At 46.9% G+C, this 18,303-nt stretch overlaps 1 protein-coding gene across 15 annotated transcripts in view; it reads right to left on the bottom strand.

Moving 5' to 3' along the window:
- The window catches only part of HYDIN (HYDIN axonemal central pair apparatus protein), a 446,648-nt gene that overhangs the window by 17,813 nt on the left and 410,532 nt on the right, over positions 1–18,303 (bottom strand). For 11 of the 15 annotated variants that reach the window (XM_059905589.1, XM_059905588.1, XM_059905591.1 and 8 more), the window contains 12 exons: positions 17,242–17,454; positions 16,632–16,770; positions 15,422–15,587; positions 12,758–12,905; positions 12,118–12,325; positions 11,414–11,635; positions 10,798–10,967; positions 8,444–8,642; positions 6,522–6,680; positions 3,550–3,827; positions 2,545–2,764; positions 687–899 (listed from right to left, as the gene is read on the bottom strand). In XM_059905589.1, coding sequence (XP_059761572.1) covers positions 687–899; positions 2,545–2,764; positions 3,550–3,827; positions 6,522–6,680; positions 8,444–8,642; positions 10,798–10,967; positions 11,414–11,635; positions 12,118–12,325; positions 12,758–12,905; positions 15,422–15,587; positions 16,632–16,770; positions 17,242–17,454 — 2,335 coding nt within the window. Of the gene's footprint in view, positions 1–686; positions 900–2,544; positions 2,765–3,549; positions 3,828–6,521; positions 6,681–8,443; positions 8,643–10,797; positions 10,968–11,115; positions 11,636–12,117; positions 12,326–12,757; positions 12,906–15,421; positions 15,588–16,631; positions 16,771–17,241; positions 17,455–18,303 lie in introns of those variants that run through there. The other 4 variants (XR_009499152.1, XR_009499153.1, XM_059905598.1 and 1 more) reach the window with 4 other exon arrangements.

The raw sequence follows: 18,303 nt of genomic DNA, 5'->3' as shown, positions 1-18,303 counted from the left end.
AGGGATCCCATCCCAAGGAACTTACTGAAGAAAAATCCCTACAGCAGAAAAAGTTACATATATACATACACGTGTATATTAGAACTACTTATATTGATGAAGATTTAGAGATAACTTAAACATCCAACAACTGGGGGATGTTAAATAAATTATGGAACTGTCATTCAATGAAATATTAGTCAGTCGTTAAAAATGATTATCACAAAGATTACATAGTTAAATAGAAAAATGCTCATGATATAATGTAAGGTAAAAGTAAACAGGTTGCAAAACTGAGGATGATGTGATGGCAGCTATGGCTGTATTTGAATAAGGATTCAAAGTAGTGAAGACAGACGAAAACAGTTCTTTTTGGGGAGGGGAGGTGGAAGATTGTGGTTCTTCTTTTTTTTGATTTTTATTACAGTCACTATGATGCTATTTGTGCACTTAAACTAAGTATTAATTGCTTGATGCTTAGCTGAGGACTCCATTTTAGAACTGAGCCCCTGGTTCCAAGAGAATCCCCTCAGCATGAAAATACATGGACGAAAAGGGAAGCTTTGGACTTGATAAGCTTTGGACATGATTCCCCGTGGATCCAGTATCATTTGTGGGGGTCCCCTCTTGTCTTAACATTCTCTCTCACACAACTCCTCCCTCCAACCGTGCCAGGAAAACAGTGGGGGAGGTGGGGCTCAACCTACCTGATGCTTGCGGTTCTCCACATTCAAGGTGCGGGGCCGGTAGGTAATCTCATAGGGCTTGTTTTGCTGATGGGGCTCCAGGGTGATGAACTCGGGCCCCTCCCAGTGCTCGCCTTCAAAGATGGGGTGCAGATTCCAGGTTTGGTTGGTGCGGTTTGAAAGCATGATGGTCTGTATGTGCTTGGAGCGTACCTGGCAGGTGAAATTCACCACCTGGAAGAAAACAGGCACCTTAAGCAGGCAGTGGAATTTACAAATCTGGAGTTCAAGGAAAGGTTCAGGCCATATATAGATAGATAGATAGATATAGATAGATATATATATTTGGGTGTTGTCAGTATAGCAATGTTTTTTTCAGGCCAAGAAACTGGATGAGATCATCAAGAAGTAAATGTATTTAGGAAAAAAGAAGGAATTTCAGGACTAATTCCTGACTGGCATGTTCCAATGTTAAGAAAAATCAGAAGAGGAGATGAGAAGAAGCAGCTAATAAGGTGGGAGGAAAACCAGTAGAGGGTGGTACCCTGGAGGCCATGTAATGAAGGAAGTGAGTGAAGGAGGAGGGGCTTGTTCAAGGCGTCAAATGCTATCGACAGGTCAAGTAAGATGAGTGGTGAGAACTAGCCATTGAGCTTAGCAACATGGACAATGTCGTACTGGTGTGAAGAGAGTCAAAAAGATCACCAGTGGGACAAGAATAGAGTTTAGCAGGAGACCCACACATATATTATCAATTGGTTTCTGACCAAAGTACAAAGGCAATTCAGTGGAGAAAGGATAATCAATTAAATAAATGCTGCTGGAACAACTGGATATCCATGTACAAAAAAAATGAATTTTGATTCATGTCTTACACTACATACAAAAATGAACTCTAAACAGACTGAAGATCTAAATTTAAAACTTGTGTCCTGAATATACAGACAGCTCTCAAAACTCAGTAGTAAGAAAGCAAACAACCCAAATAAAAATAGAAGATCTGAACAGACACTTCAACAAAGAAGATATATGGATGGCAAATAAGTACCTGAAAAGATGCTTAACATCATTAGTCATTAGGAAAATGCAAATTAAAAACCACAATGAGACATCACCACATACCTGTTAGAATGACTAAAATTAAAAAAAACCTGACCATATCAAGTATTGGCAGGGATGCGGCACAAGTGGAAATGTCAGACGTGGCTGATGGGAATGTAAAATGGCACAACCACTTCGGAAAACAATTTGGTAGGTTCTTAAAAAGGTAAACATATACCTACCCTATGACCCAGCCATTCCACTCTTACATACTTACCCAAGAAAATGAAAGCATATATTCTTGCCAAGACTTGTACATACACATTTATAGCATACTGCATGATTCCATTTATATAACATTGTTGAAACAACAGGAAATGGAGATCAGGTGTCTATGACCATAAGCAGTGTTGCCAGCAACTATCAGGTTTCCACTATTAGGTTTCCAGGAACAGGGCTAGCAGAGGATTAACCCTAGCCCATTTTTTAACCATAGAGAAAGCGAAAGGTGTTCACCCCTTACTTACAGAGCTTATGACAGAATTTGATCTAGCCAGAGATGTCAATACAACCTTCCCTGAGAATGAGATGCTTGAGTTGAGAGCTGAAGAATAAGTAGGAATTAACTAAACGAAGAGGGGAAAATGAATATATCATCGGTGGGAACAGCATGTGCGAAGGCCCTGTGGTGGGAGGGAGCAGGTCTACATGTTTGATGTGGGCACCAAGGACTGTTTGAACAGGGCCACTTGTTTCTAGAAGGCCTGACTGAGTTCTCCTGTGGGGCTTGCTGGGTCCACTCTGGCCACTGGCCCATCTGTGGGCAGCATCTACTGACCTCTTTTACCGAAGGTGGTCCCACGCAGACTCCAGACAGGGTTAGGCTCAGAGGACTGCCACCCTGGATGAAGCAGAGCAAGTTTTTATGGAGGATCTCCTTGCCCACCTCAGTAGGATGGTAAGTCACTTCGAAAGAAACCTCCATGCCTGCGGTGATATAGCCCTCTTCCGGGCTGATGGAGAAATGAGGCTCAAATTTTCTGGCGTCCCATTTAAACCTTTTCCAAGACAAAAGGAGACAAGGTAGTTTACTAATATCCTTGGGGTGTCCTCAATCCTGCTGAGAAAAGAGATTTTGCCTGCGCTTTTAGCTGGGAGGTTCATCCCCTCGTGCACTCCCTGGGGCCTGGGAGGAGGAAGACTGCTGGGCAAAGCAGAGGCAGGCGGGACGAAGGCCAGGTCGTTCCTGGGTGGGTTCTCTAGGCTCTCCCTTGGGGCTGAGCAGGGTGGGAAGTGGCACACTGGGGGGCATGTGCATGAACACGTTTACATGTGTACCCGAGGTCACACAGCTAGGATGTGGCCGGGCCAGGACTGGAACCCTCCCGAGACTGTGGCCATAACCGCTCCCTGCACTGTCTCTCAGGTCTGATGGGGGGGGGTGGAGATGATCCCTTCACATGAGCATTGCCCCTATTCTTGGTGGCGCTGGGATCCGATGGCCCTGTGTGGTCACCCCCTCTGTGGTCTGGCACTTGGTCCAGGCAGGAGACAGAGGGTGGATGGTGCAGACCACTGCTTCCAGTGCCAAGGCTGCCATACCACAGCCTCAGGGCACTGTTCAACTGAGGTCGGTGTGAAGGGTGCCCCCTGCAGGTGTGTGGTGTGCAGCGGGCACAGCTATGGCAGCACTCCCCAAGTAGTGCCTGGGTGGGTCCCTGCTGGCAAGTCATATAACCACTTTGAGCCTCAACTTCATCTGTGAAATGGGGACAATATAGTAACCACTTCAGAGGGTCCTGGGATAGTTAAATGGGAATCCAGGCCCAGAGGGCTCTCCTACCTCGCACCCACGTCGCCCGTGTTCAACATGAGGACGCGACGCGTGGCTTGTGTCTGACACACGACTGGTCCGAAGGGAAGATGTTCCTGGTCCAGGGAGATCTCTAGGGCCTGGCAGCAGCCGCTGAGGAGGAAGAGGGGCCGCAGGAGCCCCATGCACTCCATGAACACCTCTTCGGAGAACGGAGGGACACGCTTCTTTGGGGCGAAGTTGACTTCCAGCTTCCGGACCTCTTTGGGCTTCAGAGTGATGTTGCGGAATGGTGTCAAGGTGATGACCTGGATAAAATGACAACGAGCCTCAGCAGCTGAGGGTGGGGCGCTCCTGAGGCTCCATTTCCGGGGGTCCTGCTGCTGGGACCGTATCAGGCCAGGTGTAATGTCATTCTGCCCTCTCCCCAGCTGTGTCACCTGTGGTGAGTTACTGAAACTTTCTGTGATTTACTCTACGGTGAAGATCCCGATCACCCGTACAAAATGTGTGGCACGTAACAGGCATTCAGTTGGTGTTAATTCCCTTTCCAGCCCCTTGCAAATAACCCCTGCTCTCTGGTGGAGGAAACAGTAAGAGCAAGTAGAAAAGACTCAGTGCTCCGGTGGTTTTCAAGGTGCGATCCCTGGGCTCCCTGCATCACATTTCCCAGTGTGCTGGTTAAAAGGCAGACTCTTGGGTCCTGCCCCAGCCCGAGAAAACCAGTCTCCTTGGGAGAGCTTGGAACCTGCATGTGGGGACTCATGTGTTCTAAAGTTTGAGAACCACTGTTGGAACTTGAATATAAGGGGCTACTCTCTCCCCTTGGTCCTGGTAAAAATCAAATCAAAATCAGCTTGAAGGAAGTCAAGCCCTTTTCATCCTTGAGTTCCCTTTGGTATCGAGTGCTGAGCAGTCACCAGGAAGTGGACTGTGGTGGGCAGGGGCGGGTGGGGGGGGGTGGAGATAATGGCTGAGAATCACAACAGGAAAGTGACCTTAGAGATTTCTCAAAACACAATGATGGAAGTGACCCCCCGGGGTGACAGTGCCGGTTCAGGCCATTCTGGCAGCTTTTGTCTCACCACCTCAAGAGGCAGAACTGGTGCAGCCAAACTGTGAGGGGCCCTGACCCACTGGAATGAGGACTTTACTTTGGATTAATGAGGAAAGGGAAGCAGCAAGTTTTCCCTCTTTCTCTGGATGGCAAAGTGGGTGATGTGGGGTCCGGGGACGAGATGCCCACTGGGTCTCCTGCTTTGGTTGGCCTCTCACAGCCAGTGTTCCTGTATCCTGCAATCCTCAGATGGTCCACAGCACTCCTACCACATTGAATCACACCTAGGATTCCAAAAGCATCAATCCCTTTGAGCCTATATAATCTTGCCTGCCAGAAACACTCCTCCCCAACCTGTCTGCCTGGGAGATACCTCTTCATCCTGTAAAACTCAGTTCAGACCTCTCTCCACCGTGAGGCCTTCTGTAGCCCGCCGAGCCCTCCTCTGAGCAGCCCTGGTCCTGAATCACACCCTGCTTCTGCAGCTTCTAGGCTTTCCTGGGCCTGTTCATGTGTCTGTGACCCCAAAAGACTGTGAACTCCACCAGACCAAGGTCTATGTCATATTCACCTTACTATGGACTGAATTGTGTCCCCCCCAAGTCCATATGTGAGTAGTATTTGGAGATGGGGCCTTTGGGAGGTAATTAGGTTTAAAATGAGGTCATGAGAGTGGGACCCTAATGATGAGATTAGCGCCCTTATAAAAAGGGACACCGGAGAGCTGGAGCTTGCTGTCTCTCTGACATGTGGGCACACAGCAAGAAGGTGGTCATCTGCAAGCCAGGGGGAGCGTCCTCACCAGAAACTGACTATGTTGGCACCCTGACGTCAGACTTCCAGCCTCCAGAACTGTAAGAAAATAAATGTCTGTTGTTTAAGCCACCCAGTCTGTGGTGTTTTGTTATGGCAGTCCAAGCTGACTAAAGCACACCTTTATATTTCCAGCACGTAGCACGGATTTACTGAGTAAATGTGAGAATGAATTGAATGAAGAATGGATATAGTCCATCCTCAGAACGAAATACACCTGGTCCATTTTCAAAGGGCCACCCAAACACTGTGAGCTGGGTAGACGGCAGCCAGGACTGTAGCTTCTCTATTTATGGAGCTCGAGGACATGGATTTGGCAACAGGCATGCTTCTTTCACACGACGGATTGAAGTGTAAAGAGGGACAAGCTTTCGGGGGCAGATGAGTGACGTATATCGAAACCCACTCTTCCTTTTGGTCCAAGAAGCCCACTCCTAGGGGTATGTATTAAGCAGAGAGTCATGGATTCACACAAAGTTTTGTTTACATGGATATTACAATGCTGTTTATAAAATAAAAAACCAGGAACACCTGAAATGAGCAGAAATAGAGGATTGGTCCATCTGCATAATGGAGGTATAGAGGAACAAATGACGTTGAATGTTTAGGAGCTACTGCAAGTTGGGAAAAGCAGGTTTCAAAACAATCTGAACATTAATATTTTGTTTAAAAAATGTGTAGGAAAAACAGGGGAAAGATAGGTACCAAAATGTTAAGTGATTATTTCTGGGTATGCGATTATAGGCGAAATGTTTTGCTTTGTGATTTTCCATATTTTTCAGAGTTTCTGCTGTGATGATATATGTATGTTCATTAGAGCCCAGATCTCCTGAATCCATCAAGGGCACTTCTCTTTCTACATCACTGTTGCCCTGTGGAGGCATGTAGCCTCTCCAAGCCTTGGTTTCCTTACATGTAAAATGAGAATAACGGAAGCGCCACCCTACACTGTTTCTGTGGAGATGATCGGAGGCAGCACAGCGAGAGCCCTCAGAACCGCCTGGCACCCTGAAGGTGCACAAGAACCGTGAGGTGGCAGTGTCGCTACCACAGTCATCCCTGTCATCAGGGCGGGGGGGGAGGGCGTGGAGGGATGGGGCATGAAGACGCCACTAGGGGCCCGAGCACCAACCTTGGGTTCCTGGAGTTCTGGAATCGAGAACAGGACTGACAGGTTGAATGTGAGCTGGGCTTGGCTGTTGTTCATGATGGAAATCGTTTTCTTCGCCACCTGTCCAGGCAGGACAGCTCCTAACTTCACCACCTTATTGGCTGGATCGAGGACTAAAATCTGTGGGACAAGAAAGAGAGCAGGGAAGGAGGGTTCATCAGTTAATGAGAAAAAGAAATACAATACATGTACCCTGGTGAGGCAAGGCTGGTTCCCCCTCTTTCTGTGTCCCTCATTCTTCACATTGGATGGGCATTCGCCCACTCAACAAACATTTATGTGCTTAAAATGCCCACTAAACAACTTGTTGCACAATCACATAATTACGGCTGGGTTCAGAGATGTTAGGAAGGAAAAGCTCAGGGTACAAGGGGCTGAGCCAGCCTGCGGGTGAGGGAGGCTTCCCTGAGGAAGACATGTTCCTACTGAGAGCTAAAGGAAGGGTGGGATAATGTGGGTTTGCGTCAGGGTGGTGTGGGGCTGGATCCCGAGGGAGGAGACAAGCTGTGGCGAGGCCCTGAGCTGGAGGGAGTGGTCTGGTCAGGCCCGTGACTGGGAGCGAGGGGGAGACACGGGAAGACAGTTCAGAGAGGGGTCAGGTTTTCTTCTGGGAGAAGTGGGAAGCCAGTGCAGCCTGGAGTGGCCCCATCAAGTGTGTATCTTGGGAGGCTGCTCTGGCTTACTCCTCTGTGGAGACGGACTGGAAGAGGGCAGGAGAGAGAGCCTTGAGGAGTGAGAGGTGATGGTGGCAGCGGAGGTGGGAGAAGCAGGTACATTTCAAAGTCCTCATCTAAAGTACTGATCAAAATGCTGGCCTGGATCAGGCCAAGGTCAGGCTGGGCCTTGTCCTCCAGGATGACGTGACCCACACGAATAGCACCCACTGGTCACTGTAATTTGACCAGTCACTAAACTGCACCCCTCCCCTACACGCTCTTTCTATCCTGCCCATATGTTTCCATTTTGTGTACAAAGGCAAGGGTCTCCAGCCCCACCCTGTGAACTCCTGGAGGTGAGAGAACATGCTTAAGTCTCCTCTGGATTTCTGCAAAGCACCTGACACAATGGGTGCTGAATGAGTGATGAAAGAACGAACACTCGAATGAATGAATGACATCAGAAGAGACCCCATCACTGGCGCGGGTGCAGACACACCAGGTGGCCTGGTCCTGTTGCTCTCTGGCTTGATGGGAAGGCTGCCGGGAATACACCCGTCCCATTTTCTCTTGGTTGCTGAAATGTCCCATGCATTGCCAAGGATCTTGGAAGGTCTTCAGTTTTCCAAAACTTCCTATTAAATACAAACACTCCCACCAGACAGACACCTTAAATGTTAACCAGACACTGGGAAGAAAGGGATTAGCAGCAGGACCGGACCATTTCCTTCCTATTAGGAGTACCTGGTTAGAAGGAAGGCCCTCAGTCAAATAGGATCCTGGGAGCTGTGGCTGGCTGGAGAATGTCCGTCTGTGTGGTGTTAAGGAAAGATGTCCCGTAACTGAAAGGTATGTCTGCACACAGAGCTTAAAACAAATCTCACCTCGTAACCCAAAAACACTACATGCCCTAATGTGGGACGAAAAGGACATGCTTGGGATGCTGCATCTGATAGTCTCAAACTTCTCCAAGAAAAAGAGTGTAACTCCAGTGATCTCCTGTGATTACTTGTATCCTTTGATACAGTAAAGTCTGGTATTGAATGAGATCTATGGGATTCACTTGGGTCTGATCTGACGATTCACCCCTTGGTGGGACTGGTTGACCCCCTGATAGAGCAGCTTGGGGGCAGGAGACTTTGAGGGGGTGGCAGGTGGGCTCAGGTGGGCAAAGAAGGGCAAGAAGGAGGGGCGCCAAGCCCGAGGATCTCCCCAACTGGCTCTTACCTTCATTTCAGTGCCTTTCCCTTTGATTTCAACTACTTGTTGTGAGAGCCCATTGATTTCAAAGGGGATGAGTTCTCGATAATTGATACTTTCTCGAGGATAAAAGATGATGGGAATCTCCAGTGTCTTTCCTGGCTTCACCACATCAACTCGGAAGTTCACCTCAAGGTGGCTGGTGTTGGTGTACAAACACTCTAAGCTGGAGAAGATCAGGAGGAAAGTGTGTAAGCTCTCGGATGCCTGACCCAGAGGGGGAGATTTTGTCCCTTGTTTCCCTGAGCTGGATCCACTGCTGGATGTCCTGCCCAGCTGTCCTGGAGTCCAAATGTAAGGGCTGGAAGGGACTTCAGCAGTGATCCAGCCCGTGGTCCTCTGGGCACCATCGAGTTACTTCCCCCAGATCACACCCAGAGATCCTGGCAGAGCCGGGCCTCAAATGCAAAGTCTCATGACCTTCTGCCCAGTGCTCTTTTCACTTTCTTTATCCTCTCTTCCTTGATAATGCAGCTCATGGTTTTGTGCCCTTTCATAAGAAGGAAGGGCTTCCGGAAGTAACTGGGTGGTAAAGCACAGTGGGGAGGAGTGTGTGTCCAGAGTCAGACAGACAGGAGCGTGGACCCGGGCTCTATCCCCAACTAGCCATGTGACCTGAGAACAGTTTACTTGCCCATCTGGGTCTCTGTTTCCTCCTCTGTAAGATGCGGGTAGTGATGGCTACCTCATAAAGTTGTTGTGAGGATTAAATGAGATAAAGTGACTAAATCAGTCACTAGACAGGGCACAGAGGAAACATTCCATAAAGGTGAGCTATTATTATTATTGCTAATTGCTCAACTAGAAGGGACCTTCAAAGATCATGTCCACCCTCCTTCACTTGTGGGTAGGAAGCACCTAGACCTCCATTACAGCCCCTCCTCATCTGCCTTCCGTGTATTGAGGACTCTAGCTAAGGCAATAAATAGAGCGCAATGCCTTAAACAAAGTTAGACTCAGATTAAATTAATCAGGCAAGAAGTGTAGGTAGATAAGATTTTAAATTAGTATTTAAAATTACATGACACTCTTATAATTTAACATTCAGGAGAATCATCATCACCAGCACCATCACCAGCATCACCGCCACAACAGTAGCAGCAGATAAAAAAAAACTGAGCGTTGGGCTTCCCTGGTGGCGCAGTGGTTGAAAATCCCACATGCCGCGGAGCAACTAGGCCCGTGAGCCACAACTACTGAGCCTGCGCATCTGGAGCCTGTGCTCCGCAACAAGAGAGGCCGCAACAGTGAGAGGCCCGCGCACCGTGATGAGGAGTGGCCCCCGCTCGCCGCAGCTAGAGAAAGCCCTCGCACAGAAACGAAGACCCAACACACCCAAAAATAAATAAATAAATTTAAAGTACACGCCGAAAATTAAAAAAAAAAAACAAACCAAAAACAAAAACTGAGCATTTCCTATGTTCCAGGCATTGTTCTAAGTACTCTCTCCAAAGGAACTAATTTAATTCTTCTAATAGCCCTGTGGGGAGGTACGACTATCCCCCACTTCAGGCAAGGAGACAGAGGCACAGAGAGTTTAAAAATTTTGCCCAAGGTCACATAGCTAGGGAAGTGCTGGGATTTGAACCTAGACCTGTGCTACGTGATATGGTAGCCACTAGACACATGTGGCTCTTAAAGTTAAAATTAATTAAAATAAAATAAAATAAAATAAAAGGTTCTGTTCTGCAGTGGCACTAGCCACATTTCAAGTGCTCCACAGCCACGTGCAGCTACAGGCTACCGTACTGGACAGTGCAGATGTACAACATTTCTGACATTGAAGAAAGTTCAACTGCAGAGTACTAATCTGGAGAACTCTGAATAAACATAGGTCTCTGGGCCAGTTTTGTTTTCTTAGGTGTGGAATAGGGCTCAGAAACCTGGACTGGAACATTCCACACAGCGATGGCGCAGAGAGGCTGGATTTGAATTAGAAGCCTCAGGCTCGGGCTCAGTTTAGATCTGCCATTTACTGCAAGGTCAATGGCCTGAGAAATTAACTTTTTTTAACTCTCCAAACCTCAGTTCCCACATCTGTTACATGCGGAAAATAAATGGAAGCCATCAAACCTCTTGTCAGGTCATTCGGCATTGCCCTCCTCACTTCCAGAAGAGGATTTTTTTTAGCAGAGTAGCTCATGGCTATCCAAGTACGAGTGTTAGCGGTGGGGAAAGGAGACTCAGGATTCACGCCCACCTGTGTTTGAGGCTTTCCCATAATCCTTCCTTTTCTGTCCTGGCAGGACCTCGCCTGTGTGGAGGCTGTAGGACCCACAGGAGTGGCAGAATCATCTGGAAGTTCTGGGAAGTCTGCTTACCTCATAGACGTCTCCTCCTTGTTGGTGACAACTAGGGTTTGTTTGTATGGGGGCATCCCAGCTTGGTAAATGAAGCAGGTCCCAAAGTTGTAGCTGGTGAAGGAGAAATGGACGGCTGGGCTCACGGCACAGCCTGAGATGCTGCACAAAAATGCTGGACCGTGGCTGATCTGTGGGAAGGGAACGGCAGGCGGAGTGTGATTAGAAGTGAGAGGAAAGGGCCCTTATGCCCACAGGTGAAGGAGGGAAACAGTCGAGTGCTTAAAAAAAATTCAGGTCTCAGGGCTCCATCTGCAGAGATTCTGATTAGCAGTTTACCTGTTTATTTAAGGAAAGCAAGGTGGGCCACTCTGCAGCTGGGCCCGACACTGGCTCTTGCTTTGCTCCTGCAGCAACGATTCAGCCTGAAGGCGGAGGGGTGTGCAGAGACTGCCAGTCGTTACCCAGCATCTGCCTCCCAGGGCCTCCTCATTAGCAGGACTCCGGCTGCCAGTGTGCCTGGGAAACACGCTTGACTTCCCATCCTTCCTTGCAGCTAAGGGTGGCCATCAGACATAGTTCTCAAGACAGAATGCTGTAAATGCGTTCAGTGTCGGACAGTGTTAAATGGTCTCACCTTGATTTTGAGTTCCAGGCCCCTCAAGACACATTTCTTCAATGGCTGGAAAGACAGGGAGGCGTGTGCACTCTGCCCCACATCCACACTGCCATCCGTGGGTGAAAATTCCAAGTACTGCAGCAGGGACTTGGGGCCGGACAGCTCTGCCTGGAAGCTGAAGTTGAACTTTCCGGTGTTGATAAAGCTGAATTCACACTGGACACATTCATTCAACTCCACCTGAGAGAGAACAGAGTTGAATGCTGAGTGAATGTAAACCATGGTTCCCTTCTCTGGGGTCAGGATATGCAACATGTTGGGGGAAAACACCCTTTGGGAAATAGTGATGGCAGATGATGTTCGTGAGTTGAGTATCATTAGCTCAGAGAGTCCAGCAAGAGCTACTAAGCAAGAAGAGTGAGATGACGTATCTGAAGAGTGAGATGACAATTTAATTCTTAGATCTCGCTTGGTAGCAAAACATCCTTCTGTAGGTTTAAGACAAGCATTTCCCCCTTCTCTCCCATCTCTCCACCCTCTGAAAAGTAAAATAAGCTTTCACATCAAAACCATACACATTCTGGGGGTGGAGCTGCTCCTGGCATGTTTCTGTTCTCCTGGTCTCCCCGGCATTTGAAACAGAGATTCAGCTACTACTCACTTGTACTGCTTTTCCCAGCCAGTGTGGAAACAGAGAGAGGGAGGCCCTCTCACATCTTTACCTCATAGAAGTTGACAGTGGTGGTCTGGTTGGGAGTCAAGAGAGTGATGGTGCCAGTCTTGTCCTTGCACTTGACCTCTACATTCATAGCGTAGCCCTCAGCCTTGACATTTAAGGTCAGAGGGTGGGCTTTCTTTTTCACATTGCAGATCAAATTGAAGTTCACTTCTCCTTCCTGCTTCGGTGTGAAGAAAATATCAATTGGGAACCTGGTTGGGGAAGAAGACAGCAGATTAGATAACTAGACCAACCTGTTAAAGAAGGTTGAATACTAAACTATTATACACTAGGAGGAAAAGGCATCCTAACTCCAAATCACGATGAATTCTGAAGATTTGCCAGGCATGGCAGGCCACTGCTTTATGGATTTGCAAACACAGTGGATAGCAAGGAAAAGAATATAAACATAAGAAAATATTGAGAACAAGAGCTTAAAGTTCTCAATGCTCTACAATTCACTAGAAAAATTAACAACAGGGAATAAGTAGGACAGAGATGGAATTGTAATATGTAAATTTTAGAGTGGGGAGAGACTTCAGGGACGGGGCACTCTAAGGGAAACCGATTCTCCTGGCTGGTGGGCCTGGGACCCTGCCATGTTGGGCGAGTGCAGTCTTGGGGGGGCCTTCCTTTCTGTTTACCTGGACCGCGGTGGGACCCAGCCTTCCATGGGACATACGACCAGGCTGTTGCTGAAACCTTCAGAATATCGGGAGGTGTCCTGGAAGGCAAAATGGAACTCCTGCTCCTCCTTGTTGGTGATCTTCACGGTCTCCCTGGCCTCTCTGCCTGGGGGGGTGGGGTGGGAAACACTGCCCTCAGGGAGGCCTCGTGCCTGCTCCTGACCCACCTCAGGAGGCACGAGGAAGCCTTCGTAGAAGAGGTTCCCCAACTTCTTTCCCTTCCTCTTCCCAGCTCCTCGGCCTTTGGCCTCCTCTCTTCCTTCTTTTTGCTCTACAAGGGTCCTTCCTCCCAAAGGACTCTACCTCTTCCTTCTGGAACTTTACCCCATCAACTGCCTGTTCCTCTTAGGTGGCTGTTCTGCCTGGGTCACAGCTCTCCTGGGATCCTCCTTGTTCCTTCAGACCCAATGCCTTCCTGCTTTTGTTAATGGGGGCTGGTAGGCCCCTCAGCTCTGCCCATATCTCTGTAAACAACCCCTGCATCGGACTCTTTCGAATTAGGCTTTGGGTATGTCACGAGTGTCCTGACAGGGCCCTGACTAATGCATCTCCTATCACTGTTTTGCTTTTTCTTACTTTCCTTGACTCTTGTAGAGCATTTATTTTTCCACATGAACTTTAGAATCATTTTTTCCAACTCCCCCCTCACCCCAATCATTTTGGAACTAAGGTTGCCAGATTCAGCAAATAATTTTTTAGTATAAGTATGTCCCAAATATTGCATATTGCATGGCATAATGAACTATTATTCATTGTTATCTGAAATTCAGATTTAACTTTGCATCCTGTATTTTATCTGACAACCCTAGTTGGGATTTTAATTGAAACTCGATTAAATTTACATTTAATTTTGGGAGAATTGACAAATGTTCAGATCTTGCTTGGGGGCATTTTAATAAGATTCTATAGTTTTATTCATATAGGTCCTGTGCTTTTCTCGTTACATTTATCCTTAGCTATTATATAGGTCTTACGAATGGAATTTTTTGTTTGTTTCTAGGTGCTTACTGCTAAAAGTAAGAGAAACCATTGATTTTTGCACACGTCTTGCATCCAGCCATTCCTACATTATCTTGTTGATTCTAGTAGTTTGTTTTGCTTTTCTCTAGAGTCTCTTGAGGTTATCTATGTATGAAGTCATCAGCAACAGCATAATGAGATAATTTTGCCTCTTTTTTTCCCCAATGTTTATGTGAATTATTTAATTTTCTTGTTTTATTGTATTTGCTAAAATCACTAAGAAAGTGTCCAATAATGACGGTGATAATGAACATCCTTGCCTAATTCCTGACTTTAATTGAAGTGACTTTAGTAGTTTATTACCAGATAATATCTGCCCCTTGATTTTGGTTAATCTTCTTTATTCACGTTTTTCCCTCTATTCCTATTTTACTGTTAGAGTTTTTGTTGAGAATGTCTCCTGAATTTTAGCAATGACTTTTCAGTATGTATCTGTATGATCACCTGGTTCTTCTTTAATCTGTTGATGTAACAATTATATTGAAATGCACCATCATTGCATTCCTAGATTAAACCCTGTTTGTCTTATTATTCTTATGCTACATTGCTCATTTATTTGTTCAAAACCTTACTAAATGCTACAGTCTCCTCCTATCTGTTTATATGTATCAGTATAAGAAATGTATGGAAGTAATACACATCATATTGTTAACACTGGTTTCCTTTGACAGAAAGGAAAGGATGAGATGGAATGGGGAGGGAATGATTATTACATTTTTCCTTATACAACATCACATTGATTGACTTATAAAGAATATTACTTTTATAAATAAAAAAATCTAATGAATTACTAAAAAATCCTGACTTCAGTTGTATTTTACACACACACACACACACACACACACACACACACACAGCATCACATCCATGTGATAGATTCACAGTGTTATAAGGGACTTGCCAATCATTTCCTTTATGTCCTTCAAGTCTCACCTCAAATGTCACCTTCCCACTGCCCACTAGCATTCCTTATTCCCCTACCCTGCTTTATTCTTCTCTGGAACACTTATCAACATCTGACATGCTATACATTTTGCTTTTTCATGTTTTGGTAGTCTGCTTCCTGCTACTAGAATGTAACCATCATGACAGTCGGGACGTGGGCTTTGTCCATCGCATTCCCAGCTCACAGAAGAGTGCCTGGCTCACACAAGGGTCTCAGTAATATTTGTTGAACTGGATAAAAGTGTGAAAGGATGGCATAGTAATGTGATCACTCTGGCACAGAGCAAGAAGCAAACAGATACAGCCATAATCTGGGGGCACATGCAAGCAGGATGGGGCTGACATGGGGATCTGGAAATAAACATAGTCAGTCCAGGCCCCAGAGGAATCTTCCAAGTAGGCTCTGTAGCAAGCCTCCTAAATTTCCTTAAGTTATTAGTGTGTGGGTTTAGAAGACACTTGATGGAAATTAGATTGAGAGGTTGAATATTTTGTGGCCTTGTGAATAGTGACAGAGGCCCTCTGACATGCTTCTGGAAGGCACCAGGAAGAGCTCCCCGCCCATGTCTGCTCCTGCAGCGCATTGCTGGGTTGGTCCCACGCCCCTCCCCCACAGGTCATGCCAATTCTAAATATAAACCAACAGGGCAGCCTTACCAATGAGGAGACAACTGAAGTTGAGATGTGACTTGTCCAGATTGATGAGAGGGTCAGTGGCTTTGCCTACCAGCAGGAAAGGGACTGTGATGTTGTGTTCGGGGATTAAGAAAGTCCAGAATGCTTCCGAGATGTCCAGATGGAAAGGTGTGAACTGGAAGATAATCTAAGACGACAGTTTGGAGCAGAGCAGTTAGAGGCACTTCTGTGTGTTTACTCCATGTGCCCTTAGAGGCTTGCCAGCCCTGGGGTTATGCTGGCTGACATTACCAGGTCATCACTTCCTTCTACCCTCTTTGTAAGGGCACGTAAGTTTAGCTGTACCAGCAACATCAATCTCTGTTTGCCCAGCCCACCAAGTATTTCTAGGGGGGGTCTACCCCACTCACAGGCTCTGCTGGCTAGGCTGCCATATTTCATGCCATGTCTTTGGATGGCATGTAAAAATGGAAAGATTCAAGGTAGAAGCTTGTAATCTGGGCTTTTCCTGAAAAGTCTGGGAGAACTGGCAACGCTGAGCCCACTGCCCTGTATGGTGATCTTCCAGAGAAGTACTGTGGCCAGCCAGCCCTGGCGCCCATCATTTCCCAACATTGTACCCTTGGCCTGTGTCATTCATTTGTATGGTCTTCCTGAAGGCAACTGAATTTGGAATTTTCGTTTCATGGATTTATTTCTGCCTCCAAGATTCTCTGTGGAATTTACAGGACATAGGGCCCACAGATCTGTTTTGGCCAGCAAGTTCGTATTTCTTTAAGTCTGACCCTCTGCTCTAAATCACTGTGTGGACATTAGGACTAAACCATGGAACATGACTCCACTTTTCTGTTTTGCCCTTTGGCCTGACCAAGTAAAAATACATCTGTGTCCTTTCAATGCTGTCAGTCCCTTAGACAAAAATAACTCTTTACTTCTTATTCTTGTATGAGTCCTGGAGTCCCCAGGCATTGGTGTCCAGCTCTCCTTTCCTTGCTTTAATAATCTCAATTTTTAAAACTTCTGTTTCTCCATGGCCAACCAAGAGAGCTCGGGTTTGTCTTGTCCATGAGGACTGCCTAACACATACAGTAGCCACTCAAGAAACACTTGTTGATGGACACACCCTTAGGCTGTTCTCCCTAACTCTACCCATGCTCTACCGCAGACCTGCTATGCAGAGGGGCATAGAATTAATAAAGTCCTGGGTCAAGCGGTCCCCATTCACACACACCTCAGCTTTCTTTTCAGGGTGGATGAGGCCCTTTTCTGTAAGGCATGTGAAGGCTGGAGGGTTCTGGAGACTTTCAATTTCTTCAGAGACCCAGCAGAAGGAGTAGGTGCTATTGGTCGGGTTCAGTATTGTAAAAGTCCTGTCCGAGGGGGGAAGAATCGATAGCAGAGAGTGAGAGAGGGGCTTGAGGATTAAGAGAAACTTTTCTAGACTGTTCCATAGCACACTTCCTTTATGTGGGAATCAGAACTGTTCTGAGCACTTCGTTACTGCAGAAACAAAAACTGCATCTCACTTGGGGATCCCAAGTGTGGCTAGAGTTCTGGACTTTGGAATAATAATGACACCAAGGGCTCTTCTGCCCCAGTGATCCTCTGTGGTCAAGGCAGTGGTCAGGGATCCTATTTTTATGTCTTCCAAGTTTTCCAGAGTGTCAAAACTAGGGAGACAGAAGTCAGCTTCCTCACGGAGGCAGTTCTCTAAAGTCAAACCGCAGGATAGCAAGCGTGCTTCTACGTGTCAGTCTAGCTTGCTACTCTGAATTCCTCCTCTGAGTTTTTAGAAGGACTGACTGATATGAACTCAACTAGTGCAAACCTAAATGACTCACCGGAGATTCTTCCCTCCTATGCCCACGCTGGTGAACTCAATCACCCGGGTGTTTGGATCCAGAGCCCCACCACTAGGCCCTCGGAGATCTGGGTTGCGCCGATGACCGCTGATGTAGTCCGAGTCTTTCAGGTCAAAATGGCAGAAAGGCAGGGAGCTCCTCCCTTTTGCTGACAGGACTGGGCCTTGCTCTCCAGGTGGCAGGTTAGGAATCCTGAGAGGATAAGGTTATTTTGATCTATTTTTAACTTTTTAATCGATTTTTGCTTTCGTGGTTGGAAATGAATATGACACCCACCAGAATGTGAGCTCCATGAGAGCAGAGGCTGGGTCTGTCTCGGTCAACAATATAACCTCAGTGCCTTGAACAGTACATGATACATAGTAGGTGGTCACTAATTAATTGTGGAGTGGATGGATGCATGAATGGGCTGAGTATGAGGAGCCTGAATTCTGGTTCCTTCTGTGTACCTTACTATGGCCTCAAGTTACTTCCTTTACCAATGGTGAGAAAACCTCCCTGCTGTAAGGTCAGCACAGAGTCCTTTCCCTCTGGGCTCTTTCATAGGCATCTAGTGGGATATGAAAAAGGACTCAGACATCCTTACAAAACTACCCTGAGCTCCTTGGAGAAAGTACACTAGATGTGAGCAGACCTCGAGCCCCAGCACCAAGCTTAGGTGGCCCAGGTGTGGGAAAGGTCCCTGCAGTGTGATTGCAGGGTTTCTATAGGTCTTATTGTTCACATAGGTCTCTGCCACCCTATGCCATGGATCACAGACTTCCTCTAAGGTAGGTGTTCTCCATGGAGCTTGCCGGGGAGTGGGTACCACATCAGGGACTTTCATTGCCAGATGTTACTGGACTGACTCTCCTCTAACTGGACCTGGGCCCCATCTGTGCCTCGCTTACTATGTACCAGGTCCACCTCCTCCATCGCCACCACCACCTAATGTTTATCGTACTTATTGCATGCCAGGCACTGTTCTAAGCTCTTCACTTGAATTAGCTCATTTAGTCTTCACAACTCTACAAGGTGGGTATTGTCATTTGTATTTTACAA

The sequence above is a fragment of the Balaenoptera ricei genome, chromosome 19 (genome assembly GCF_028023285.1).
Source record: "Balaenoptera ricei isolate mBalRic1 chromosome 19, mBalRic1.hap2, whole genome shotgun sequence".
NCBI classification, from domain to species: Eukaryota; Metazoa; Chordata; class Mammalia; order Artiodactyla; family Balaenopteridae; genus Balaenoptera; species Balaenoptera ricei.
Note: the sequence above shows the minus strand (reverse complement) of the source record. Positions and strands in the feature narration are given on the sequence as shown.